We start from the raw sequence: 27,190 nt of genomic DNA on the forward strand, positions 1-27,190 counted from the left end.
ATACATACATTAGAAAGATGGCATTGCTCTCCACATTGTAATGTTACTCTATTTTAGTTCAAAAATTATAAACTCATATACAGTAAAATAAAAAATTCAAATGAAGTAATATAACTGTTTACAGGACTATATAAACCTGCTTCCTTCCTATCAGGCCATGAGAGCACAGTTGGTTATTTTGGATTCAATGCTTTGCTGTCACACATGAAAGCTTCTGCAAGTATGAGAAGTTTTTTCTCAGTCAGCAGTTAACGAGATACACAGTCACTTAGACTTTTGGTAGGAAAAAATGTCATGGCAAAATTCCTACTGATATTCAGGGAAATAGAAGCAGAATCACCACATAAAATAAGGCATGTTATTAGATACAAGCACATACATATAAGTATGCATATATACATACACACATATAGATACACAAATATTACAAATACAAAAAGTCGATTGTTCTTTGCATGCTTTACTTGTTCAAAACATAATGATAAAAACCTACTTATTTGATAATTTCTCATTTAAATTTTTTGGAAATTACAGCAAAAAGGTCTGATATCGGCAGTATTGATCGTCCTTTATGGTGCATAGTTCAAAGGTATCAGAGGTAAAGGGAAGGAAATGCTGAACAGAAAATTGTTATTATTACATCTCTAACAACCTGCAATCAATAGCCAGGAATAATTCCATACTCTTGCACAGGAATTTATAACAAGGGCTTGCTGACATAGTGCTAGTGTGCAGAGGCACTTCTCTGTCAGCAGCAGAGTGCACAGAGCCTGGATCCAGATCACTCTCTTTTGGACAGATGAGTCCATTCACACAGAGGAGAATTTACATTGCTCTGATTTGTAATAAAACAGATTCTGAAGCAATGGTACACTGAAACTGAGCTACCAGTGAAATAATGCTGAGAAAATGTTTAAAAAACCCAGTTGTTTACAACTTCAGTTTCTGGAAGTGTATATTGAGTACCCACAGACGTTTCTATAGAATTTGAAAAACACTGGTGGCACAAAGACAAATTTCCAAACCAGACTGTGACTATGTTCTCATAAACTCAGATGACTCCTCATCTGAGCACACCATGGTTCCCAAAGGAGTCAGACATGCTAAACTGTTGTTATCAATTCTTTAAAATCAGGCTGTCTTTCTAAAGAGCAAAATAATAAAACCTGCAGTTCAAAAGTTTAGATTTGACTGCAGCCTGATGTGTGCTTTAATATTTGATCTAAGAGAAAAGCTAAGGCCTGCGGTGGATTTTTTTTTTTTTGGTGAACTGAGAACACAAGAAAAATCAGAGCATTTATAAGGGTGACTGATAACACCACTCCTTCCAGGTGGAGAAACACGAAATGTTCACAAAAAACTTCAAAAACATCCATAAAGAAGATGATAATATTCTCTTAAAAAAAAAAAAAAACAACAAAAACAAATACAGAACATAATCTGTAAGACATTTTTTGGTGAAATGAAAGTCACTTAATATTGTTACACTGATAACTCCAATACATAAATAAATACTAAAAGCTCAGTAATAACTTCACATATAGAAGAGCCAGTTGGAAAGCATTCCCTCTTTGAGGTAACCACAATGTCTTTGGCTTTCATCCACCTGTTCACCTCTACAAATATAAGACATTTGAACTTTGAAGACTCTCAAGAGCAGTTAAATAAAAGAAAAAGATCCTACCAGGACCAAAGCCCTCCACAGCAGCAAGGGAAGCAGCAAAAGCCCTGGTGGGGTTCCTTTGCTGCAGGGAGCCCTCTGCCCAGCCCAGCACACACTGGGCAGGGAAGCGAGCCACAGCTCCACCTGCCACGGACAAAAGGGGAAGGGAAGGGACTTATTAGGATGGGTCTTATTGGGAAGCTCAGCTGGCACAAGGCCTGAGATCAGAACTGTTAGTCCTGCTGGTGGCAGAACCCCTTCCATTCTGTGGAGAAGCAGCTTCCTGTGGCTCATCAGAGTGCTCTTGTTTAACCTCACGAGGAATGGCAGACAACTCAGAGAGCACAGTTCATACAAATGATGAATTCTTAGCTAGGAGAAGATCAGAGAAGAGTTCATTTTATACACCTCTCCATCAGGATATTTTTTTATGTACTTTTGGCTCCTTATCTGGAACAGCAATTTAAGTCTTATGAAAGCTTGAAGCAGCATCCCAACTGAATTCATGTGGCAATAACATAATACTATTACCAGAAACCAGATTAACCCGACACTGAATTCTGTAATTAAATTCTGAGAATTTTTTTTTATATCCTGATACTGGAGAAATGTCCCTCAACTTTGTCAAGGGCTTGGTACCACTTCTGTAACTTTCTATGCATTAACTCTGTGCCAAGCATCTGTAGGCCCAGACCTTCATTTGTTCCTGTAACATGCTTTCCTTCCATTTCCATTAAAAATCATGAGTTTGTAAGAAGAAAAAATGAAGAACAACAGCAGACTTGAAAGGGAGCCAACAGCTAAGTTAGAAACACAAATCTTGCTACACCTTGGCCAAAAAATTAGTCTGCATTTCTCCTGGATAAACCAAGCAGGAATACATTTGCACCTGTTTATGTTTCACATTCAAGAAGTAGTTACCTAAAGCATTAAAAATTGTTGCAAATCTATGTGATAGAAAAACCAAGAAGACTTCAGTTCAATCATTTAAGTTGCTTAATTTCTTTTCAACTACATTTTATAGCTGCATGTAATGTATGTAATTGTATATCTATACTGATATTTAATTGAAGAAATTCCTTTAGATGTCAACAGAAGTGCAAAGGAAATTTTTAAGAGGCATAGCAGATGAAACAGAAAAAGGATTGTGTTTTTTGGCATAGCCAGAAAATATATAGAGATGGTAGCCAAAAGGGATTTGGAACTGATACAGTTTCCCATTTACTTTGGCAAACACTGACAAGAAGACATTGGTACCAAGCCATTTTAAGTCACTTAATATTTCCTGTGACAGTAGTAACAAGCAGAAATTCACTTTCTTCTGGTTTTCTATCCATTCTATTCTGTACTCAAAGTGGGAGGGGAAAGAAGAGGACACTTCTAAACTTACATAATAATTAGAATATATTATTTTATAAATCTCCCATATGGCTCTCAACAAACTATACAGCATAAAACCAAGGCAACTGTATTTTATATATATATATCTATATCTAGATATCTATCTATCTATATATATATATAAACCATGACACCCACTTGATCACAAAGATATACACACACTATACCCTCATCTTGAAAAACAACCCAGAAAAACTATATCTGAATATAAGACATGATTTATAATTATAGATAGAACTGACCAATAATTTTGTAGCCTTTGTTTCACCTTTTTGTGTACAAGAACTATGGGAACAAAATGGTCATGGGTGAAGACAGAAATTGCCATGAAAACTACTTATCTAATTTATTTTATAATTATATTTTTCCATGATTTATATGGATTTTATAATTGTATTTTTCCATGATTTCCATCCAGAGATTCGTCTTTGGGAATAGAACCATTTTGTTAGAATTTCCTCTTTGAGCTGGACTTGCTTTTTGAACCATTCACATAGAATTGCTTCCCTTTATTCACTCATGTTTTCCTCATGTGGCATCTGAAAACTGAGCACTGTGCCCCTGGATGTGAAAGGATGTAAAAGGAATCCACATCCCTCTCTTTTTGCTCCAGTACTGAAGGATGGAGCAAGGGATGCAATGCTGGCTCTGCTGCTGCTGTAGGCAAGCCAGGCCTGCTAACCAGGTGACTAAACTTTCAAGTCTGGCAGAAATCTGGGATAATATTATATAAATAGAGGATGGTGCCAAAATCAATCAAGAACAGCTTCTATAATGGAACTGTTGTCCAAAATACAACTGCTTTCTGGTTTCATTTGCTATTTAATGAAAAAAATAAAACTAAAATTACCACACTGAGGACATAAATGACTCTTGCATATACCACTATGGGCTTTGTTACTCTGATACATGGTGACATCTCTACATTAATTCAGTGATCTTCAAAAGTGCTTTTCTGTTGCTTAAAATTTGCTATAGCACTCCAACTCAAACAGCAGCTGAATAAAACAACCAATGCACACAGAAATTTGTGATGTAAGGAAGGAATAATCTCATGGCTAGCTCTATTTTTTTTTTCTCAAGAAATTTTAAGATTATTTGGTGGAAAATATGAAAAAAAGTAGTTACAAGAATATTTATGTAAGTCATATAAAGTACAGAATGTTTGCAGAGTACTTTGAAACCATGAATCAAGAAGGGTAAAAATCCAAATATTGTAATTTTATTGCCTATATTCTATGGTTGGAAGCATGACTTAAAGAAAGGAATGACTAACTGAAGTAGTTACCCCTCAGTTCTCTTTGTCATCAATTTCCTTCTATGAATATTCATGCATATTCTGACTTTTGTTCCCAGCATTTCAGTCTACTTCCAAGTACCTACACTCACATGCATATGGTCTAATCCAAGCTGTACAGCTGCTGTGGCAAATAAGAAAAAGTTTACCTGACAAGAGATGTATCACATGAACTACACAAATACTGTTTAGTCTTTGAATCCAGCTTACCCACAAATAGCTAGCCAGAAAATAGAATTTTTTTGGGCAGTAACATTACACATACATGTCTGATTTTTTGGAAATGAAAAGGTAGAATTGTTTTCATGTCTCTGACCACTTCTCACAACCTAAAGCCTTTGTATTAACCTGTATTTATTGTTCTCTTTCAAAATCTAGATTCAGACTATTTCTGGTTTTCTAAGAGGAAACACTATTTCATAGAAAGCTAAAAGGCTGCTTGCTCATTGGTGGCCATAAAATCACAATACAGCTTTACTTTTAGTTATAACTTTATATACCATCACATTATCCAAAATAATGAGCAAGGAGTATCTGCAGTGTGATTGTTTAAGTTACTATATTTAGCCTCCATAAAAAACCCTTACACAAATACTATCCCAATATTCCAGGGAAGCCCACACAAACTTCTGGAAAAACTTCCCTCATAAACAAAAAACACAAGAGAGTGCATGAACAATTTAAATTGCCCTCTTGTCCTCAGTGACTGGATCTCAGCTACTCAAGGCAGGACCCTCAAGTGCCATTGCTGCTGACATGAAAGTTGTACTTCATTGTAGCTGACAAATGTTTATATTTTTATTTCCATAAAGACACCTTTCTTCTCGCAATATTAAATTTAAGGTCATATTTACAACTTTTATTTTCAGTTCATGGTCATGTCTTCAATTTATCTTTTGGAATTCAGAAGACAAATATTTTCAGATCTTTTCTGCTGTGCAGTGAAAACACACGGGACTCAGACTGAATTTAAAATCCTTGCTGCGTGTCTGTTTTTAACATGGTCAGCCTCTATATGTGCTGATTTATTGTTTAATTAGGTAGAACATGAGAAAATACAAGAGAAATGTCATAACAGCAAATACTGACCAACATAATTTGAAGAAAAGATCATAAAGGAAGCCCTGCCCTGCATTTATTTTTGGAATAGCCCCAGATCTGGTCATTTTACTGAGGAGCAGGCTCCAATTGCAAACAAGTTCCCTTGCACTGCTCAAGCAGAAAGTGTCTCCCTGTTTGCTGGCTTATGATCATTAACACCTGTCTGCCTCAGGAGCTGTAAAAGCTGCTCTGTTTGCTATGGAAACCTGGAACTGGGAAAAAAGTCAAGGCACAAAAAAGTGTTTTCTGAGTCTCTGCACTGGAGGCAAGATTCACGAGATCCACAAGATGTTCAAAAACTGAGACCAAGAAAAAAAGATCAAACCTTCCAAGAGCTCACACTGAACTGAGTGAATTTCTAGATTCATTTTATTTAATTATTTTTGCTTGTAAAATTACTCCATCTTTCACAGAAAGGGACCATACACAGGTGTCTGTGATTTGACAGGCTATCAATGTACTTCCTGAAGAGAAAAATTAATTATGAGGTTGATCTCAAAAGATAAACCATAGTACAGAATTACACCTAACAGAAGTACAACCAAGTTATTTTCAGAAAACAAATAGAGCTAATCATACCTATACACCTTAAATAACTATGTAACACAGAAAGGAATGATTCTATCTGTATGATTCAAATACACTTCTTGAACTCCAAAACTTTTAAAGTTTTCAAGTGTTTAGAGGAATAATCAAACTTTAGGGCTCTGAAATATTGCTGAATTGTAACTAAAAATAAAACTGCCTTGAACCCCAAATACTCCTCTTATTATTCTAGTACTTCGAAGTTTTATATAAATTAATGATAATTGAATCTCAGGTTTATGGTCTGGTACCTCACTGTCCCCTTAGAGGAGCTATTACCATGGTGATAAGATTGCTTAAATTAAGCTGTCTTTTTCCACAGGACTTGGCTCATTGCCAGTGCAGTGAAGGGAGATTTCAGTCCATTCAGCACAGCATTAACCTTACTGCCAACACTGCTAAATGGGCTAGAGGAACTAGGAAGAAAACTGATTTAAAAAAGGAAGGAACAAGGAAATATCTTAAATACTGACACACAAAATAGGACTAAAAATTCCACTTTGAAACAAAATCAAAATTAGCTAAATTTTGAGATTTAGGCATAAAACTTAAAAATTCTAATGCTTTGGAATATTATATTTTGCTATGTCAAAACTTAACTCAAAATAAGTGTGACCAATGATTTATCCATGATGGATCTGTAACAGACTATAAGGAGGATAAGAAAAATGTCAGGTAAAAATCCCTACTTAACATCTAGATTTTACTTCATCTTTGGGGATTTGACTGAAGTGGGAAAATAAGTAGCAAACAGCAGGAAAAAAAACCAACAAAGTAATAAAGCAAGATATGGAAACAAATACTGAGTTAACTAGAAGGGCATGGAGGAAATGAAAAACATTCCTTTGAGTTATCAGGGTTTAATACTTACTCCTTAAAAAGTAGTAAGCTATGTTCAGATGGGGCTGTCAGAGATAATGACAATGTATTACACTGTAAATCACAAGATTTGAAGCATTAGAGCAAAGTATCTATGAAGCCTGAAAAAACAATTATTTTAGTGGAAAGGAAAGGAATAGGCAATAGGTTGCAAGTACTTTATTCTGGGGGAGAGGGAAAAAAATCAATTTTTCTAAGAGTCCAGTAACATTATGCTAAAAAAGAGAATCAATGTTTCCTGTGTTTTTATGTGGTGTGAGAGATCCTTGCAGTCTTTTTCTGGCAATATGTAAAAATTATTTCTTTGTGTGACAATGAAATTACTGCATGTTCATAAGCAATTTTAATAATGGCTATGTTTATTTTTCCCAAACCGTGTGCACATGCATAGATGGAGACTGCATTTGCATCTCTGGGCACATTACAATGCTGAAGGCTGCAGCACAGTCACCAGTTTGAGCTGGTACACCTCCTACAGGTACAGCTCTTCTCCAATTCCCTCAGCAGCAGGTGTTCCATAACATGTCCTCTGGAGTTCTAAAGCTGTTCTTAATTCTTATGTTTATTTGGGTTGCTTATAATCAGAATAACTGCCAGAGCTAGGGAACTGGCCTTGGCAACAACACACAGACAGATTTTAATTTTAGCTTTTAGTGTGAAATTGAACAAGTAATTTCATCTTTCCAAGTCAGTCTCATCATTAAACAGTTGCATTAGTAAGTTAGGTCTTGACAAAACTGCTTTGCAGATTAGTGCGTGTAACACCTCTAGATGAAGCACAAAACAAAATTTCTGATATGCCCTTTTCTATAAAAATGAAACCAAATTTTACTGTACAAGAAAACTTTCAAACACATATACCACAGTATACCTCTACTGCAGCCCCTTGCCATCTAATCTAGGGTTTCAAACCCTAATTATGTAAGAGTACATGTTTAATTTGAGTATTGCAAACATTTTCAAATCTAGAGAATTTTCTGACACAGAAATATGACACATTATGAGCAGACTCATAAACTTTCTTAATTTCTGTCTGTCCAAAGTGAATAGGTTTTACAGTCACATAAATAGATCTAGGAAATTTTTTCCCGCCTGAAAATTCTCTACTATTTCATGACAGTAGATACAACATCAAACACATGTCCTGTTTATTAACAGGAGATTAACAGGAGATACAGACAGAAGAAAAGCTGAACATGTGTATTTTGATTTTGCCTAGTTGTTACAGCAGGGAATACATTACTAAGTCTTCTTTTTGATTGCAAATGTTCCAAATTTAACAACAAAAAAAATCTGCTTAGCTATATTAGGTATGTAGATATTAGCTAGATCTGGTATTATTGAAGATTTGGCACAGAAATATATCATTGAAATGTTTCTCTTTATTTTGTAGGATCATTTTTAATGGGCAGCTAAACATTAATGGAGAAGCAAGGGAATCCACATATTAGGCCAGAATTGAACTGAAAGCACCAGTTCAATTCTAGCAGAATCCTTCCCTGGTAAAGGAAGGATAAACAAGCTGCAAGCCCTTCATTTTCTCTAAGGCTGTACTGTGCACTGTAGACTTCTGGGAAGTGGTGATCACAAATGTTTCTTATTACAGTGCTCCCCTGCCACAGCACTTGTCTGCACACAAACTGCAGATCCATCCTGGCAAACAGACTCGCAGGTTTTCCTTATGGATTATCCAACCTTTCAGCCAGCTTTGTGAGAGGCTTCTGGGAGTGACCAGTGGGGGCATAAAATCAGCTGAAACAAACACTGAAGGGTCAGAACATGGAAAATTCCCAGGATCTGTGAATGACTAACGTGTAGCCCAAAGGTTGTTTTCCAGTCTGAATTCCTACTTCACTGCACAGCCCTTTATATAATTATAGATATAGCTATACATCTCTGTATTTGTCCTTTAAGAGAAGCTTGAAATTTGCAAAAAATAGTATGAAACCAGAAAATTTTAACTGAACTCGATAGAAAAATAAATTGAACAGTATTGTTCCCAATGAAGTCTGATGGAAATGTCATGAATGGGGATGCACAGCCTTAAAAAGATCTACTTGACTTTTAATTGAAGTGAACCAAAAGTTCATGGGACAGAACACCCAGAGATCACCTTTCTTGCAGCATAAAGTATAGATAGATATATAAGCTTGTTAGACCAGAAACAGCAGAGATTTATCTTTATAAAGACTGTGTAAGCAGAAGCTTCTGGCTCCAGCAGGATCAGCTGAACTGAAGTGTTGTTTATGTTCACTTTGCAGAAAAGTTTCCATCCTCCTTGATTACTTTTGAGATTTGTCCTTAAGACAAATAAGGAAAGTTTGATTTCAGAATGAATTGGCATGTTCTTCGACCCCAACTTAATAGCAGAACTAAAACTTGACAATTCTGATGAGCAGCAGTCCAGTGTTTAAAGACATACATTAAGATTAATTTTTGTAATAACATAAAACCAACCTTGTTGTAAAAGAACAAAATCTAGGTTTCAGTGATTAATTGTGATAACTGGGCCTCGGGCACATGTGTTAAAAATCCCCCAAAACATTTCTGTGCATAATACTTTATATTTTCTGGATCCAATTAGGTGGATGTCAGAAATTTATCTGTTTCATCAGACACAACTTTCACAAACTGTTGCCCTTTACGTGCTTTAAAATGGCAAAACCCAAAGGAAACCCCAGTTAAAACCTCCTGATGGCTCTGTTGACAATGAAGAGGAAGAAGACCGCAAATTAAGATCTTGTTTTAAAAATCAAGTCAGCAAACACAGCTGCAGTTGAAAGCAATCAAATTAGCTAATACTTATCAGGTATTAACAAGTGAAAAAAAAAGCTTATTATAGCCAAAAAGTCAGAGGAGATTGTGCACAGCTTTGGGTATTGAAAAGTAAGTTGCCTGAATACAGAATGTGTTTGATCTCAATTGCTTTTCTGAGTAGATTATTTGCATAAATTGTGAATGATCCTGAATTTGAACTCTCCCTTTCCAGCTCCCAGAGGTAAGTCTTGCCATGCCCAATGTCTGTCCAAGTATCATTTCTCCATTGCCAAATGATTATATAATTGCATTTGGCTACATATACTATATAATTGTATTTGGCTATTTATACTATAAATTATTAAATGCATATTGAGAAAAATGTTATTTTAGTATTATTTCTGTTATTTTTTATCCACAGAAAAGCTACAGCCTGACTAGATGATATCCAAAGGTCCCTTCCAACCCCAACCATTCCTGACTCTGGGTGACTCTAGAAGTGCCAAAGTATACTGATTAAACCAAACTTCTATTTGCTGGTTACAAAATGGTCCTGGGAGAATGTGGGAGGGCAAGACAAACCCACAAGCACAAATCCTGGGCAAGACGAACCCACAAGCACACAACCATAAAATACCAGTGTAACCTACACACATTAAAGAAATCGTTATCTTCCAAAACTTTACATAATGTGCTTTTTAAAGTATTTTTGACCTAGATGAATCAAGCAAAAACAGCGTCACGTGGCTACTTGAGAGGGTTTCAGAGCCAAACACATTGGCATGTCCTGAAGGACAGACTTGTAGCTGCCCATCACCAGCTTGTGTCAATGCCAGGCCTCCTCCCCATCGTGTTCCTTTTCCCCTCACAACTGAGATCCTCTGGCACAGCCACGGCCCATACCTGGTTTCCAGCGGGATGTTGCTGTTCAAGACCCAGCTGTTGTGAAGGTGCACGGAATCCTGTGTGCTGGTGGGGGGCGTGGGGGCGGCAGGGCTGGGCTGGCTGCGGGTGGTCATGGATCTCCTCTGCAGCGAGTCGGCCGAGGGCGGTGGCTTCCTGGCGCACGTGCACGCGTGCGGCGGCGGAGGCGGCGGCGGCAGCGGCCTGAAGGTGAACTGGTTGTGAGGGCTACCGGGCATGTCTGAAACAGCAAGGAAAAGGCAACCAAACACACAGAGGGTTATTATTTTAGAAAGATTAAGACGGTCTTTAGACGTTGTTTTGCAGTTGGTGGTTCATTTATGTTCATCTTAATTAAAAAAGGAAAGTGGAGACTGAGGTCTTAAACTGAAGGAGGGCAGATTCACATTTGAGGTATTAGGAAGTAAATCTTTGTTGTAAGGGTGGTGAGGCACCGGAAAAGGTTGCCCAGAGAAGCTGTGGCTGACCCATGCCTGGAGGAGCTCAAGGCCAGGTTGGACAGGCCAGCTCAAGGCCAGGTCGAAGCAACCTGGTCTAGTGGAAGGTGTCCCTGCCCACAACACGGGGTTGAAATTGGTCCCTTCCAACCCAAACCATTCTGTGATCCTTCCACACCATAATTACTGGGAATAAAGCATTGTACTTTATAATGTCTTTACCCTGTTTCCTGTAAATGTTGCTGCAATATTTGAAATAATTTAAAATATAACAGTCTATTTAAACAGAAACTATCAGATACGGACACACCCTACAGCACTGTAATTCAACAACAGCAAAACAAACAAATAAAACCCAAAAAACAACCAAAAAGAAAAAAAAAAGGTGGTATAACATTTACCTAATTTGTCAGGTTTTTTTGGAGATGAAGGCAAAGAACATATAAATTAACACTGAATGGCATCACAGATACCAACTGATTTCACAAGGTATAATTCTTATTTAAAACATCTATGAAAGAAATAGCATAAAAATTAGTCTTGCACTTCAGTTTGAGAGAGAAAATGACTGAATAAGTCCTGCCCCCTAACAAACACCTTTCCTAAAATAATGTTAACAGATTTCTGGAGTCTGTTATTGCATTTGTTAAATGGAGCTGAGAAAAGGTCTCTGAAGCACTAATCATCCAGACACCCACAGAAAAGGTTTTATGGCAGCTGAAGGCAGATGAACAGGCAGGGAGCTCACAGCCACTGGACCAGTCTGAGAAGGAGCACACCCAAAGATGCCTGTGATGGGTACCCAAGACCCTGCTCCCTGTGCTGTCCCTGCCCTATAGGGCCCTCAGGCTGGCTCCCTACCCCAAAGGGATGTTGTGCCTGCACAGGCTCCTGTCCTGTGCTAACAAATGCTGCCACATGGCTCAAGGTGGCTCAGCCTGAGGCACTGAGCTTCAATCCTCCTGCAAAGGACAACCAAGACACAAACATGGTGCAATGGTACTTTCAAGGAAGAACAAAACCTGGTTTTCTCTACTTCAGCGTCTCCAAAGAATCTCACTACAGCCAGATACACAGATATGGACAAACACTTTATAAAGAAGTTAACCTGAAACTCCTCCAGCTACTTCACTTCAGTGTCTAATGAGGCTTTATCCCATTTCTGTACTCACCCTCACTCTCCCTTTTACCTTAGCAGATGTCCACTTAAATTTGCAGAAATCCAGCTGGAGCAAAGCTCTGATGGACCTGCAAAAATTCCCTGCAAGGAGCTGTTGTCATCCATTTAGAACACACACTTTCTTTATATCATGACATGATGTGTCTTCAAGGCAAAAGATGAAAGTGTATTCCCTCCTTTCCTGGAATGGCTTGTTGAAAAAAAGCACCTTTTTCTCTGTGACAGTCCCAATTTACTCCAGCTGGAGAAGCAAGGTTGTTTAGTGCTCCACATAAGCTTTTCAATGCTGTGGTAAGCAAAGCTGTCACAGATTTGGCCCAGGCTTAATCCTTTTAATTTCACTGATCTTTTATCAAGGCAGCATTCTTACAGTTGCACTAAGGTTTATTCTGTAATATTCGTTTGCATACACCAGAAAAGCAGTTCTAAGCATATTAGAAAATTGGAGACCTCAGTAAATTAAATCACCAGAGTCAACAGTCCAGGGCTCCAAAATAATCTGCTAAGGCACTTTCATATAATAATTAATCTAGGTAAATCCTGTATCCCGCTATTTTAGAATTGAAAGTTACCCAGATTTTGCATATATTTGATGTCCAGCATCCTTATGTATTTGATCAATTACATTTCCTTACTTAAGGTATCAACTGTAAATCCATTCTACAGAAAATTTGCAGGATTATTATACAACCTATAATTTGCATGACAAGCCATTTCAATGGTTTAGCCACTGTCCTGTTAGAAAAATGCTGATTTTTGCCAGGAGACACAGACTCCACAAGGTACATCAAGAGCTGTGCAGTAAATGCCAAGCAGCCAAGGTGATTTGCTTCTCTAGGTGTTTGGGAAAAAAACGGTATAATACATAAGGCAACACAACTTTTAGTTCCCTTCTTCCCCTTTTATCTATCCTGTCCTATCCCATCAATGGCACACATTTGCCTGCCAGAGTTTAGTTTGTTCAATGCAATAGATTGGTTCTGCTTTTGAACAATAAAGTCTCCCTGGCTGGTAGGGTACCTTATATCTCCCAGTGCAATTTATCACAATACAGCAACACATCAGATTTCCTGGGGGGATTCCTTTTTAATTATCACACTTGTCACCCTTTCATCTAACTACTGGCATCGCAGAAAACCTCACACTTGAGCCTGATTATTTTGGTGATTTAAAAAGTCTTCATCAGACCCTCATTTCAGTGAAGCACTGCAAACTCATTAGTCTGAGAATCAGCCCTAGTTTTCAATTAGTTTTTACAGACTTTCTTATTTGGCAGAGTTGGTTTTATTTTGCTTGAAACAAAGTCTATAGCGCATTATTTTTATAACACAAAAAATATTGTTTGGGATATAAAGCAGCATTAAATCTAAATATGCACACTTAGGATTCTTCAGGAGTCTAAATAAACAGCAGTCTGTGTAAAGTAACTTACTGCAAAATCATTTAAATACCCAAAAGGGGATATTATGAAATATAATTTGTCTAAAGCCAACAAACTTCCAAAATGTATGAGACTGATAAAGGAATTGGCTTACCTAATGCTATCTGTAACAACTGCTTTTATTTTAATGGCTGCTAATAATGTTCATATTTTTTAATTCTTGTACATCAAAACATTTATGTATGATATGCAAATACAGACTTATTTGTTTTCATTGTCTTCATTGATGTGACAGAAACTTCCATCCATATAAATATGTAGCTATATAACATTATTGCAGCTCAAATTTTACACTTGGAATAATTTGCTTCAAATTAGATTTCCACCTGAGGAATAACCAAGCCAGAAACTGTTCTCTTGATCTTCATCATTGGCCTTCTCATTTGTATTTAGCTCATTTTTTTACAGACAAAAGAGACAAATTTTAAAAATTTCTAAATACTTTCCCCTCAGAAGTAATTTTTTAAAAATAGTCATCTCCTTTCAGCAGAGCACATCTAAAACTGTGGTTTCCTGAAAAGTTCCAGACAACATTCTGATGATTTCTTTTACTCCAACTTGTACATTCCCCATCCACTTTACAAACTCTACTCAAACTTCTTTCTACCTGTTGTTTTTTTTAAAAATATGTATTTCTTTTTAGGGGTTTTGCTTTCATTATTCAATAACAAGAATAACACAGTAAGTGTTAATTTGATTAGCTCTTCTGCATTGAGGCACTTTGCAAACTTCATGCACTCACAACAAGAGAAACTGCAGCAGGGATGGCACTGGAAACAAGAAAATCTTGCCTTGAAATTCTGCTAGCTTGAAGGTGTTCTACTTTCTCTATGTCCTTTGAAATTTGAAGAAAGGAGTTATTTTTGTCCCCTCAATATTTCTTGTAACATAAATTCATTTTCCTTAAGAGTCAGGCTAAAATGCCTTTGTAATCATAATCATGCAGCTAAATTGCTTTACAGACTGGCAAAAATGAAATAAACAGCTTAATCAACTAGTTAGCACATAATTTAAAGTTAGTTTTGAAAATTAGCCAAGCCTTGGCAGAACTATTTTCCAAACAGTTGTGAAATATACTTCACGATACTTTTTGGATCCATATAAAAGACAGGGTAATTGAACTGTTTTATCATTTACTGACAAGGCTACAATAGCCTGTATTGTTATTAGGTGAAGTATATCAGAGATAGTATACTAAAATGTAATGAACCATAAAAGGTTTTCATCTAACCTATAGTGCTTTTGAAATATTTTAATTTTTTCAGTTCCTGAATTTATTATTTCTTCGTATGTTTGGAATATTTTTTAAAATTTACTGGATATGTCTCAGTAGAGTGTGAATTAGCTGGCAATGCATTATTTAATGAACGAAACAGCAACATATGTTCCGGGAGCTTAATTCAGTTTATTTAAAAGTTCTGTGGGTATACTACTGCTCAATTACAAACTACTCAGTGATTATTTTTTAGGCATGCTTAGAAAATAGAATGGTTTGGGCTGGAAGGCACCTTAAAGATCATCTAGTTTCAAGCCCCCTCTTTTGGACAGGGACACCTTCCACTCCCCCAGGTTGCTCCAAGCCCCATCCAGCCTGGCCTTGGACACCTCCAGGGATCCAGGGGCAGCCACAGCTGCTCTGGGCACCCTGTGCCAGGGCCTCGCCACCCTCACAGGGAAGAACTTCTTCCCAATTTCTGATCTAAGTCTGCTCTCTGTCAGTTTAAATCCATTCCTCCTATCACTGCATGCCTTTGTCAAAAGTCCCTCTCATGCTCTTTTAACCCCTTTATGTACTGGAATGCTCTGTAAGGTCTCTGTGCTCTGCACAGGAGCAGGAAGGACTGCTTATGATGGCAGCACTACCTTGTCTTAATATTTCACATTAAAAGCTAAACTTGTCCTGTAAGACCTAAGTACCTATATTTTACAAACACTCATTCTGGACCTAATTCCATGAAACTTTACAAAAATGTAATTACCCAGTTTTGAACACCAGAGGAAAAAGGCACAACAGGACCACCACCAGCATATCTTTCTTTAAAACACTCTTATTTTTACAGAAGTGTATGTTTTATACTTCTTTAATTCTGATTAATAAAGTCTCTTGGAGTACAGCACTAAATTTGCCTAAAGCTCCTAATGGAGTCCATATTTATTTAGGTAGCCTAACATGAGCCTGGGATTTTCCCAGATTTTAATCTACACTTTCAATTCATATCTAAGAAATAAATGCTGTATAACTTGTCTACTAGAAAATCTTCACAAGTCAAATAGCATAAGTGGACTTTATTACCTGCATATGATATCAACGATTAATACCTTAAAACCATTAGCAACAGTGAGCATAAGGAATTTTCATCATCAAGACTTCTGCAATTGCCAGTAATTTTCCATTATCATTGCACATCAGGATCGTAACACTGCTGAGCTCCATTTCTGATAAAACTTCCATTAATGGCACGAGAAAAGTGAAAAAATACTAGAGATCTCAGAGATTTCAAAAATAAAATCTAAGTGTCTTGAAAGGGTCTCTGCAGACAACTATTCCTTGAGTCAGCTGCAGAAAGATGTGGGAGAATTTTATCAGGCAAAAGAATGGAGGTTAGAACCCATTAGAGAAGGAAAGGCAGTGATTTCTCTCTAGAGAACTATCACATGGCTACCTTTTCCAACTTTCTGGATAGGATGCATTTAATAATATTCTGTCTTTCAGGACTCAAAAAATTCTGCATCTATTGTCTTTGTGCTGTATATTTAACTGGTAAGTTTCACTTTGCACAATTCTTGAAATAAGACTGATACACTTGTTTTTTAAGGTGTGCGTGGGGGAACGTTTCTGCTTTTTCTGATGATAGAAATGTTAATATACTCAAGCCAAAAGAAAGCTTTGCTTTTGGGCCCAAAGCTACCTCTTTTTTCTCTGCAGCTGTATCAGCTGGTGCATTGAAAGACATTACCTTTCCTGACAAACTTTGCCTCACTTTAGAGGCACTTATGTATGTACAGCATTACAGCTACAACAGCACTACTCCTCCTTAATTAACTCCATCACTCAGTGTTTTAACTTGGGAGCCTGATTGCTGAAGTAGAATAATTTTGGTCATAAACATTGCACTCTAAAATGTCCCTCTCTGTGTTGTAGTTTGTAACCTGAAACGAGTTTCAGGTAATAATGCTGTGTACTGTGGGTGAGATGCAAGGTTTAAATGTTATCATACAGAAGCACCTGACAATATAAACATGCTGATGTGTGTTCATATAAAATTAACATTGCCAGAGGGGAATGAAGAGCAACAGTTCCTGAGGTGCCTTTATTCTACTGAACTGCCTGAATTGCAGCTTTGTTCTATGGTACTTCACATAGCTGCTAAATACTAATGTGCTCTATGTATAATATTTATGTGAAAAACATTCCGTTTATGTGAAATGCTCACATTTGTGTCAATTAATTTGAAAAATCTTCAATGAAACTACTACTCCCTCCCTTCCCTCCTTCATTGCAGGTGGCACATCTGCCAGATTTTAATACCCATCCAGCTGAGACAGGACTCTTAAATCACTCCAGTCTGTGCCAACACAAGACAGGCCCCTTGGTGGCTGAGACCCAGAGGTCAAGGACAAAATGTGGAGGGAGAAGAAAAGCAGCACTCCAGTTCTGATGGAGTCTGAGGGAACAGCCTAAACAACCAGCTCAGGCTTCCAGTGGTTTGTTTAGCAGATCAAGCAGCTGCTGCTACAATTAACATCACACAGCATTCAAAGGACAGAGTGAAGATTGACAGCTCCCAGCCAGCAAAAAGGTGGTATTTTCAGGAGAATGTGTAATTCCTGCCATTACTTAAAAGTGGTGGGTTCAGTCAATATCACGAGTTGTAACTTCTATCAGTGGGAACTCACAGGGGATAGCACAATCACTATTCTAAAACTCTGAACAAAGTGGGAGAGATTATAGCTTACAGAGTAAGCCTATCATCTAGCTTTGCAAAAGACAGGCACTTACAAGTAGCCTGGCAGCAAATTTTTGATGACCTTAGAGGTGAACAGATTTTGATTAAAGAGCAGTTTATGATTGGTAAAATAGGTTGCAAGCAGTCATGGCTGTAAAAATTAATGTTTCTGCAGTTATTGATGGTTTTGGTGGTGAAAAATATTCAAGTTTTGGCCCTTGTGTTATTAAATTCATTAGCTGTGAGGGCTTTCTGAAAGGGATCTATGGGTAATGGAATTAGCAACTATAAATCATATTGAAACACCCTGTGTATTCAGCCCAATAGGTCAGTGGAAATATCATGAATACAGACATATTAAACCACTTTGTCACCACCCTGCCTGCCTCTTACCTACTTCATCTGTGTTCCTGTTATTTTGCAACATTTTCAGGAAAAAAAGACTGCTTGAGGACATGCTCTGTTACAGACCCAAATAACATAAAGCCCTGCAGCATTTGAGCTTGCTGCCCTGTCAGGGCTGAGGGGAAGACTCTTTCCTTTTAGTACTTGCCTCCTTTGGGATTGGGACAGTGACACCAGCTCACCAAAGTACAGAATCCTCTTCAGATTAAAGCCCAGCCATCAGAGACAGCAGTTTGTTGATTCATATTATTGCAAGCATAGACTATTCTGTGGCTCTACAGGAATATGGTAAGCTTCAAGTCATGGTTAAACCTGCCAGTTACATCAGGACCCAGACTTCAACCCCGATGGGCTCTGAAATTACTGGGGACAAGATCTCGAGTGTCTTGTAGCTACCTGCACTGAGACAGAGCTGGTGCTTTGTTGGCAGCACTGTAAACTTACTCTTCATTTATTTCAAGGTGGAAGCACCTGAACTTTCTCACTTCAAGGATGAACCATACTCCAGTTTCTCCCACCTGGCTATGTAAAAGCTTTTCTCAGGATACCTATCTGCACTCCAGATTATCCTGTCAAAACCAGACATCCAGAATGTCTCCTGAACATGATTTTGCAGAGCATAATTGGAAATCCTACATCTATTTTTACAGTCAATATCAAGTACAGATGTAGATGCTTGAGTTTTAAAACATATATTATCCTTTTGAAGTTTTGCTTTAGAAGAGAAACAAATTTTAAAATGGACATTAATTTCAAATTATATTTTTATTATCTATTTAAACAGCAAAATATTGTTTTTAAAAAGGAAGAAGAATGGTAACCTTAGCTATAGCACAGTTAGCATCAATTTATTCTCAGTAACCCTTAGAATTACAAGGGACCATTTAAGGAGGCTGCATGTAACTGTCAGATGGCATAATAGAAGGCTATTTGTTGCCCACCAAATGATTTTACATGGTGTCTAAATTACACTATATTAGTTAAAGGATATACCTCAGTGAAGAATTAGCTGATTGACTACTCCTGCCTTTTATCCCTGGAGGAAGTTTACAAGTTCTTGTCCCTCTCAATGCACAAATAAAACAAATACTTCTACAAAAAGATCTATACCTGCATTGACGTTTGCTAACATTTTATTTAGGAATGCTGACACTTCTCCTATAGTCCTGAGCTGACTGGGAGGAGAGACAATGGAACATATGTAACTGATGGTAAAGAGCAAATCCATTATTTTTCAAAGAAAAGCCAAACTTCTGTAAGGGAAGACAAAATAACAACACTGAAACAGGTAACGTAATGCCTGAAAATGAATAGGAGACAAGGCCACAGCCTTCAAAGCAGTCTCTCTAAAGCACATCTGGGCACTTAGAAGCAAGCATGTGCATTTTCTGAAATACCAATATGCTTCAACCTCTCTACTAAACTGGGGATTATGCCCTGATTCCACAGAACTCTTCAACACTTCCAACTCCACTCTCGTGCCTGTTGTTAGGAGCCCTGCACTCTCTTAACCATCTGCAGTTCTGAGCACAGCATCTATCAAGCACCAACAAGGCCCCTGCTGCAGAAGCAGATTCAGCTGGGTAACTTCAGCCTGGAAGGTTCAACAAGCTTCTCCTGCTAATCTGGCTCAACTTGCAAAGGAATCTAGTGCAACTCAAAATTAACAAAGATTACATTATTTTACAGCATCAATAGGCTATAGAAGTTCTTTGTGACTGTATCCTCAGTTCACCTCACAAGACATTTCTTTGTGTTTCACTCAAAGCTTATCTATATACAGTTATTTAAACTCATTGTAAATAAGACACACATTTTTGAATATTACTAGAAATTACATCTATAAAATACTGAATAAAACCTTCAAAACAAATGCATAAAGAAGTATCAAGGGAAAAATACTTTTTCATATGAATCTAGCCAACAAAGTATTTTAATGAGCGCAGATCTATTAAGAGAATTCTCAGGATACCGTAATTATTATTCATTTTCTAGAATTGTTTCACCATGAAGCTTTATGCTACTATGGGGACTTTAATGTTTATGTTTTGTGACGGCTGCGTTGACTATTAAAAAGCAATTTGGCTGACATTTTAAGTCTTTTGTTGCCAGTTTTAATTGGATTGTTCACCAAGCATCAACTCCCCCGTTAACTGCAAAAATTACAGGCCAACGTCAGTTTATAGTAATGACTGTTTAATGATTTTATGCTTTCAGTATGCCAGCTTCATACGGATGCATGCATGATTAGTTTCATATCAAGACCTGTAATTAAATAATTGAAACCTCAACAAAAGAAAACATCAAATGGGAAGACATCCTTAATGAAGACTCCGAGATTTATCAAGACACTCATTCCAAATAAAAAATAATTAATATTTTGAGGTCAAACAGTGCAAGAGTTGGTGCTAAGGCAAGAACTTCTCGCCCTTTTCTACAGAAGAAATTTACCTTTAACCGATTCAAAGTCTGAGAGCTTGATGCAGTAAATACTTGCACACCATTCTGAAATCTAACTCCAAATTATTCAGAACTCATTATTAGCTATTTTTGTTTACTTTCCAGACTATGTGAAGCTGCTTTTATAATAATAATTATAAGATATAAAAATAATTATACCTCAACTGAAACTTACAGTACTTACAACCAAAGAAAAACAAGCCCACTAACTTCTCAGTAATTCAGGTTCTTGACAGAAAACAGATTATTAGTCTTTGTTCAGCTCTGAATCCTATGCCAAACTCCCACATATTTCAGAATTTCAAACAGAGAAAAAATGGCTTTTAGAAGAAAACTCTTTGAAAGTATGAAATATCCATGAAAATAAAGCCAGAACAAAGGCTCACAAAGCAGGGCCAGCACTGCACAGGCAGTGAGTGCCTCCTCACAGTGCTCAGAGAATTTCACACCTGATAGCCACCCAACATGGCTGGAAACTTCCTGTAGGCAGCTCAGCATTTGAATTTTGAAAAGAACTTGGTATTTCACACATTTTTATACTTACAAAGTCCAGGGGAAAAAAATACTGACCAAAGGCTTTCACTGTCTTAATCACAACAGTGCAAATTTTCTCTAGAAAATTTGGGATATGGTTCCTCTTTAAACTGAGGCCATGTATTTATGGATTCTGATTAATTTTACACCTCTAAGGTCAAACATCAGACTTATTGTGTTACACAGTTAGTATTCAGGCAAATTTCAGCAATTTATAGCAACTTCAAAGAACTCAGGTTAATCTGTTTCAGGCTTGACTTTTATAGACTATAGTCACCTAGTAGAAAATATTAACCTACAGGAAAGTCAATAGGGTTTTAAGGCTGCTTCATTTTTATGTACAAAAAGCTGTATGCCTCACAGAATCATTCATTCTCCTTTTATTGCCAGGATGATGGCTCAAAACCTGTTGTGACCAAACACCTGAGCAGAGGGCTTTATTCAAAAGATTTAGGGGTAAATTTAGGGCCCATCTCTTTTTCCAGTTACAACTGCATGATATGGGATTAATTCCATAATTAATTCCAATTATGTTATTCTGCCTTGGTTTGCTAGATGTAACCACAGAAGAAAACAGCCCAACTTTGAGAGGGTGTATCTACTTTTAATATGTTTGGAAAAAGACAATTTGCCACTTCAAAGTATCAGCTGTGCAACACTGTACAGTTCTATTCCAGGAACAGGGTTATTGTATTTGTAATTTAGAAAGGAATGAAGCACTGAACCAGTAAAATACAGGCTGGCACAGAGGTACTTCAATTCGTGAAAGAAGAAGGTCCAGCAGAGGAATGTGAATGGGCCATACATCAGCAGATGAAAACTCACACTGGCAAAGGCAAGGTACCTCAGATTGATTGCTGAGATCTAAATTAACTCCAAGTCCTCAGAAAATGGCCCTGGGTATGTCTGCAAACAGCTCAATGAAAATTTCTTTTCTATGTACAGGTTTAGTAAAAGAATGCAGCAGCATGGAAAATAAAGTAAAATGGACAGAAAGTAAAAAGGCAAGTAGTGTTAAACCCTCACGTGCACATCTTGTAGAATAATTTGTTCCATTCTTGACATGGTTTTTCAGAAAAAAAAAGGTGAAAATAGAAGGGATTTTACAAACAGATGAGTAGATTAGTGATGTTACACTAAACAGATTATGTAATCTAAAGGGAAGGAAAATGTAAGTGATAGAGAAACACCGTCATGAACTCAGGTACGCAACTATTCATACTCACAATAAAAGCACAGTCTATCACTAAATGAAACTGTCAAGACAGAAATTTAAAATTAATAATAAGGAATACTCTGTAGTGGGTTTTGTTTGTTTTACCAACAAATTTTAACCTAGAAACTTGTTGCTACTAGCTGTCATTGAGAGGAGAAAGTTGCAAATATTTTATGTGTAGAAATTTATATAGATAATTATTAATCCACATAGAGTAAGCATGCAGTATATACACAAATCTCAGTGTATATAAATTTAAACCCTACATATGAAAAACAGGTACATGCGTGTAGGTACATAACATACATGTATATATTTTATACACACAGAAAGTCTGCACTGAATTTCCACCCAATAGAAAGAACAGAAGTTAGATGTTTCCTCAGTTCATTTACAAAATTAAATTTCTGTAGTCTTGAAGGATTTCATTTTAGAACATTATTAAAATAGCATGGAGAAAAACTGCACTCACTGACTGCTTCCTGCTCCAGCCATTGGTGAATTTCTTCCTATGTGATCAGGTCATCACCAGTTTAGTCACAAGACATTTAGGGAAAATAAGGAGCATGTAATTTACTCAGCCAACTAGTGAAACAAATTTAAGGCAATCCCTTCTGATGGCTGAAAAGAAAGGAATGGTTCTGCCTTGAAGTCATGTACCACCAGTAATGCAAAAGTTAAAAGCTAAAGAAAAATAGTTCATTTACAGATCTCAGAATGAGCTGGGTACTGACACTTGAACAGCAATTTGAAACTTAACACATGACTTACTGTACAGAATAGAATAGCCTCCTTCTAATCCTCCCACTGATGTTTAAATGCTAATTTTGATGGCTTCTTGCAGTCTTTTGAAATACATAACTGTTAGCAATAGCCTCATACAGATTTTGTGAGCAGTACAAATGGGACTCCTGCTCTTCAAGCTGAATGATGCAATAACCAAGTAACAAAGCACCTTCTGCCAAACTCATAGAACTAAGGAACAGAATAACCAAGGAAACTAGGAGAGAGCAAGTAGTTCTGTTCATTGCACTGTGCTTTATCCACCTGCTTTCCCTTACTATGGAATATTCAGACTGAATGCAAACAAAGCAAATGTACCAGGGAAGTGAAGGAAGTAGTTGGGAATAATATGTGCAACAGCTGCCTTTTTCCAAAGAGGATGGACAAAATGGATGAAGATCTGTAGGCAGTTTCAGTTTATAAAATTTCAAAATGTTCTTTTAAAAGCAATTATTGGAGCTGAGTTGCAGCATTCAGCTGAAATGGAACTTTTCAGAATTTCATGTTAAGTAGAAATTAGGAAAGAAAAAAACCCCAAACACATCAAAAGGAGAGGGCTGCTCAAACATAACTTTCCTCCTCTTCCACTTGCTCTTTTACAATCTTATATTGAAGAAAAAGCAACACACCATATATCTATCAAAATGAAGCATACCCTACTGCAGAAAAAAACACATGGCTGAAAAATGTTTGAGTAAACATGTCAATGAATTGGTTCCAGCTGAAAAAAGAAGAACTGAGTATAAAGACATAATCTAAGCCAGCTGTACAGTAGTTCACAGTCCAAATTCAGATGAAAATTTTGCCTAACATAGGAGGGAACATCAGACGGCTGCAGAGACACTTCCAGGCTAGTTTACAGCCTGCAGTGATCTCAAAAGATCTAATTCTGTCCCGTTGATTAGACAGGAAAAAAGAGGGAAGGGAAGGATCTGTCACCAGCTCAGCTCTGCAGCGCATGTGCCAACACCCAGACTGCCTCTGCGAGCTGCAAAACACCGGCGCTGGTCCCAAAGAGCCTGTGCAGGAAGAACATCTGCTGAGCTACAATTCATCCCATGGGAGTATCTTTGCCATTCAATAGCACAATATGATTATATTGCTACATCATCTGTATTAAAACCACTGCTGCACACACGTGACAGCATAGCTAATGCAAAAATGTTTACTTCATGAGACCAAGCTAAATGACAGAAACTGTAGTTGACATTTATGGTATTGATCGAGCTCCAACATTAATACAAAGTAAATGGTTTGGGAAGTTTATTCATCTACTGATTAGTGATTCATCCCCCTCCAGATGATCCCTGAGGATGACAGCATTGTCTATGTTTGCGTTCATCTTCATTGTGAAGCATTTGCTTCATTTCACATGCTGTAAAGGCAGCACTAAAATTATCGTGGTTTAACTATACAAAACTAAACACGTCATCCTGCTTTCAAAATTACTATTTTCCTACAGAAAACCCCTTGCAATCCCATAGCAACAGCAAAGACCTCCATGTCTCCTAATAAAAGCCCCCCCACAGGCGCTAGTCAAAGACAAAGGTGCTCTATTAGGTTGTATTATTAAGGGAATCATTGAATGGCTGCTGTAAAAGCAAATGACGTTGTCCACATTATCACTGAATATGCAAAATCACCTGGAAAATTTCCAGAACAGATTTTTTGAGTTATTAGAACATTATGAATCTGAAATACCACAGATTCCAGCAGGACTGCAAGAAGTTACTATTGGAAGTACACAGAGAGCACAAGCAAAAGTGGTCCTTGTGTGTACCAAAAATAGGTGACAAGCTCCTATCATTAAAGTCAATGATGCTCCCCACCCAAAAGCAGGAATGGAAAAGCACAAATGAAGTGAGACACTTTCTTATTTTCCTTTCACATAAGCCAGGTGAATGCAAGGGAACTGCCAAGTGCACTCTCTTCATGGACACAGTAACACATTCCTCTCTCTCACAGTCTCTGCTGACGATTCCACTGGTGCAATGAAGCCCTTTATTTTCTGTCCCAAGTTCTTACTGTCAAGCAAAACTGAGCAATGAATGGGGATCCAGTTCAGCTGAGAGCAGTATTTGATTTAATATTCCTATAACACTTTGAACATAAAAATGCACTATAGAAGTGCTAAGTCTTATTAAGCTTGGCAATAGTGAATGTAGGGTGACAAGTTTCCTGAGACTTGACAGTATGGCTCAGCAGACTCCAATGCATACAGGCACAACCAGGCAGTGCAGAGAACACTTAAGGGTAGAAAGCAGAGGAAACACGACTTCTCATAAATCTAGAAAGCCAATCTTTATAGCTTTCATCTGAGCATGTGAGGCTCAGCTTTGATTATTTATATTCAGTGAAGCAGCTTACAAGAGATTAGAGAGAGTGAGGAAGGGAGAAGACTAATTGTGTACAGGTATGAAGGTATCATTTGCAACCCTCTTCCCCACCATTATCTGACTTTCCAGGTGAGTATCTTGACAACTGTCTTTCCTGTGTGAGTCTCTTGCTCTGATGAGGAGCTTCTCCTACAAACAGAGATCTCTTCTTTGGGGAAATGTCACTGCCATTGACACATTTCCAGAAATGTCTAGGTTTCAGCACACATTCAAAGAAATGAGATTTTACATTTTAAAGCTTTACCATAGAGATACAGGCAGCACTTAATGCAAGGCAGAAGTCAGGGAGGCAGATTTCTCTGCCGTGGACTGCACTCTGAAGTCAGGGAGCTGTTCTGAGGAGGCACAAGGGCTCCTGCACAGCACCGGGCTGGTGCCTGGGGCAGTGTGTCTGCCCTGACCAATGTGTCACCAATGCTCTGGTCATTTGTTCCTTTACCTGCCAAGCCAAGTAAATAAAATGTTACCTAAATATAGCCAATGGGGGCTTCTCACTGATTGCAGTAGGAACGAAGGAAAACTCTGTGCATAACTTCAGTCCATTTGAATAACCAATTTACCTTTTTTTTTAATCTACAAGAGAAAGACTGTGGATTCTGAATATATGCACATACCCCTGATTCTACTCTATAGCCCAATAAAAGACAAGATACCTGGTAACCTGCCTCTTTGTGAAGCAGTATGTCTCATCTCACATAGGAGAGATAAGAGACAGCATGGAAAGCTGAAAGGACAGCACTTTATCCCTTTGTTTGAAAATCTTCAATAGACAGTCTTTTTAAAAAAATAAAATACTAAATGAGTTCTATTCAAATGCAGCAAGAAAGAAAACGGTGCCTAGTCCAGGCTGGGCACAGCGACCTGCCCTAGTTTGTCACTTAAACAAAGGCATAAAAGCAAATGATAAATTTCCATTTTGTTACACAATATTTCATTAGGGAGCTAATTAAACAAGCTCTACTCAAACACAGCATATAAACAATTTTACACTGGAAGGGGAGCATTTCTCGGAAGATATTAGCTGATAGTGCTAATATAAATGATTTAATTTTTTTTCTTTTCTCAACAGTTAGGAACAAAAAGCTTTTTCCCCCATTACCTCATCCCAAGTAGTTTTGCAAATCAAGCCCATGTTCACATTCATGCTGTCACTGATAATGGATCTTGTGTCAAATAAGAAGAGAGTAAAGGACCTGATAATAAGTGCAATTATAAAACATCAAAAATGGTAGATCAAAGTGGATTTCCTTTATTCCACTGTGTACAGTCACTTCAGAGCTTTTCAATGTTCCTGTCAGGCAGTCCTGACAGGATGTATTAATTTTCTCCATTATCCTAGCAACAAGTATGGCACACTTCAGAAAGCAGCTGACAAATGCAGCTTCTCATTATTACTCTGTCTTACTTTTATTCATTTTGTTTATAAAAACACTTTTAAAATCCCCTTCTCCTGAGATTCTCAGGCATGATGATAGCCATCAAATGGCTGATAACCTTGTGATAAACAAAATTCAGGGACAAAGTCTCAAACCTTCCAAGTACTGACACTTCAAAAAAGGACTGAACTTTAAAACCTCCAAAAATTTCAATTCTACAGAGCTGATGTTAGACGAGCTTGAAAACTTTACCTAAATAATGCTTTTTAATTAATTTTGGAAGACTATAAATTTTTTCCATATTTACTAAATTCTGGATGAGAATTTACAGCATAGATTGCCAATTTAACAAACAAATTGCCTCTGGAAAAAAAAAATTGCTCAGGAGTTAAGCAAACTAGCTCAGCT

General features: G+C 37.4%; 1 protein-coding gene and 1 long non-coding RNA gene across 13 annotated transcripts in view; one reads left to right on the top strand and one right to left on the bottom strand.

The window, feature by feature from the left end:
• Positions 1-27,190, bottom strand: part of TENM1 (teneurin transmembrane protein 1) — an 818,347-nt gene that overhangs the window by 145,340 nt on the left and 645,817 nt on the right. For all 12 annotated transcript variants that reach the window (XM_064426811.1, XM_064426812.1, XM_064426810.1 and 9 more), the window contains one exon: positions 10,587-10,827. In XM_064426811.1, coding sequence (XP_064282881.1) covers positions 10,587-10,827 — 241 coding nt within the window. The remainder of the gene's footprint in view (positions 1-10,586; positions 10,828-27,190) is intronic.
• On the top strand, positions 16,378-19,903 carry LOC135304442 (uncharacterized). Its single transcript, XR_010365831.1, has 3 exons — positions 16,378-16,426; positions 17,169-17,465; positions 18,046-19,903. It is a non-coding gene; the product is annotated as an uncharacterized LOC135304442 (long non-coding RNA).

The sequence above is a fragment of the Passer domesticus genome, chromosome 7 (genome assembly GCF_036417665.1).
Source record: "Passer domesticus isolate bPasDom1 chromosome 7, bPasDom1.hap1, whole genome shotgun sequence".
NCBI lineage: Eukaryota > Metazoa > Chordata > Aves > Passeriformes > Passeridae > Passer > Passer domesticus.